The 2751-nt window shown below is 39.7% G+C and overlaps 1 protein-coding gene across 1 annotated transcript; it reads left to right on the plus strand.

Moving 5' to 3' along the window:
* The first annotated feature begins 1806 nt into the window (after nucleotides 1-1806).
* Nucleotides 1807-2751, plus strand: LOC114034094 (olfactory receptor 480-like). Its single transcript, XM_027849698.1, has one exon. The coding sequence runs from the start codon at nucleotides 1813-1815 to the stop codon at nucleotides 2749-2751; it is 939 nt and encodes a 312-aa protein (XP_027705499.1). The 5' UTR covers nucleotides 1807-1812.

Raw genomic sequence — 2751 nt, forward strand, 5'->3', positions numbered from 1 at the left:
AGGAACCCAGAGGAGTAGCCTTTCTATTGTCAGAAAAGTAAGATGTAAATTTTTCTCCTGAGAGGGAAGGGTGAAATAGGAGGTGTGGAACAATTAATTCAGCACTCTAAAGATGTTTACTTTATTAAGGCATCCTTCTGTAGTCACAAAGAAGTAGACTATAGACCCACAAAAGTGTGTCATAGACTAATTCTTCTTGGAGCCGACCAGCATCTCAATATTTTACATATTTTCTCATTGGAATGGGAAGAGAAGAAAAATGATGAGAGAAAAATGAGTTTAGAGTTGAGAGTAATAAAAACATTCTAGTAAAAATCATATTTAAGATAAATTCTTTTATTTGGAACTTAACCAAGCATCAAAAACTGAAAACATTTCAAGTTTCATCTTTAAAAGAAATAAAACATATGAACAAGTAAAGTTGTGCTTCCCCTTTTTTTTTGCATTTTGAAAATGTTTTGTCCTCATCTATCACTAGCCACTTAGCTACCTCTCACAGTGGAAGTCCTTCCTTGTAAGAGATACCCCTAGTCAAGAACACAAGTCTACAGATTCACCATGTCTGAGAATGCATCAGAGGTTCCCAAACTTATTTGACCTATTACCCCATTTAAAAAATTACTCAGCGTGCCCCTGGGGTTAGGTTAGGTTAACCCTTATTTTCATTCTATGCTCCCCAATTGCAGCCGAAACTACTACCACCCACCTGGATCATTCCAGGGCCCCTGAGGGGATGGTCTCGCCCACTTTGGGAACCTGTGCAACTGGTCTAGTTCATCACCTCTGCCAAGAAGTGGTAGGTAATACTTCCTCATGGGTCTTTTGAGGACATGATTTGTCACTATGTTGGTCCTAGTTCTGAGGTCTTTCAAAGTTGTTTCCCCTTTCATGATTATTCTGGTCACAACATAAATTGTTCTTCTAGTTCTACTGAGTTCACTCGGCATCAGTTAATAGGAGTGTTTCCATATTTCTCCAAAGCAGTCATATTCGTCCTTTTTCATGGCACAATAAATTCCCGCTGCTTTCCTATACCACAGGTTGCTTGGCTCTTCTGCAGTTAAAGGAAGCAATATGTAAAACAGGATATGGTTACAGCAGGGTGAGCAAGTACTTTGCATTGTTTTTACCTAAAAACAGCAGAGGTTCCCATGGGAAATTTCCCATGGTCCTTCAGGCTAGCCATGTCTCACTTAATGAGAGCCCTTTTCAGTAATGCCAATTTCTAGGAGATAAATACAATAAGACAGAATCCATATTTCCCATTTCTCCTCTTTTGTGATTTTAGAGCACAAGAGTCATTTTAGAAACCTGGACTTTCCTCATGGTCAATTAGCATGAGGTGGGTAACATTTTCAGTTTTGGAAAGTGGACCTATGAGAGGCCAGGGATAACAAATCAGACTATTTCTTTGGAAGGAATTAAAAATGGTAGTTAGTTGGCAGACCAGCATTTACACTTTTAGATATAATCTCTGCACATATTTAAGAAAGGTTTCTATGGTAGGAGCAAACTATCTTCTTCACTCTTACTGGCCTTTAAAAATTGTCACAATGACAAAATTGGCAGATCACATATTACTGTTAGTCCACTGGGAAAAATTGGGAGGAAGCAAATTTGTTTTTCTTTGCTTTGCCATGACTCTGCCATGGTGCATACTAGCAACTCATGGGGATAAGAGAGTAGGATGGGCATGTAGGAGGTGGTCAGTAAATGTTTCCTGAATACATCAATAGATATATTCAAATCTTAGTCCTTCATTCTATTTTAATCTCCTTTTCTTCTGCCTAACAGGCACTCTTTCCAGGACAGATGTCTGGCAATAACTGCACTGCTGTGACAGAATTCATTATTTTGGGGCTAACAGATGATCCAACCCTTCATGTCATCCTCTTTGTGATATTTCTGGGTGTCTATGCAGTCACTTTAGTTGGTAACCTTAGCATAATCACATTGATCAGAACTAGCTCCCAACTTCACACCCCAATGTACCTTTTTCTCAGACACTTGGCATTTGTGGATATTGGATATTCCTCATCTGTCACACCTGTTATGCTCAAAAACTTCCTTGTGGATAAAACCATAATCCCTTTTGGAGGTTGTGTGGCTCAGTTGCTCTTTGCAGCCATCTTTGGGACCACTGAGTGCTTTCTACTGGCAGTGATGGCCTATGATCGGTATATGGCCATCTGTAACCCCCTACTTTACTCCACCAACATGTCTACTAGGGTCTGTACCCTGTTACTCATCACATCCTACCTAGGTGGTTGTGTAAATTCTTGGATCTCTACTTGTTGCTTATTGAATCGGTCATTCTGTGGACCCAATAAGATCAATCATTTTTTCTGTGATTATTCACCACTTTTGAAGCTTTCTTACTCCCAAGATAATCTTGCTGAAATTCTTCCTGCTACCTGTAGTGGGTTAGTGATTGTGATCACAATGTTAGTTATCTTAATCTCTTATGTATACATCCTCTTCTCTGTCCTGAAGATAAGGTCCACTGAGGGGGGATCCAAAGCTTTCTCAACTTGCACCTCCCACCTCACAGCAGTCACTCTCTTCTATGGAACCACTACATTCATTTATATGATGCCTAACTCCAGCTACACAATGGATGAGAATAAAGTGGTGTCTGTTATCTACACTGTAATGATCCCCATGTTGAACCCCCTGATCTACAGTCTAAGGAACAATGAAGTAAAAGGGGCCCTGAGGAAACTAATGAGTAGGAAACATATTTTTTCATGA

The sequence above is a fragment of the Vombatus ursinus genome, unplaced genomic scaffold (assembly GCF_900497805.2).
Source record: "Vombatus ursinus unplaced genomic scaffold, bare-nosed wombat genome assembly UNPS02007883.1, whole genome shotgun sequence".
Lineage (NCBI taxonomy): Eukaryota > Metazoa > Chordata > Mammalia > Diprotodontia > Vombatidae > Vombatus > Vombatus ursinus.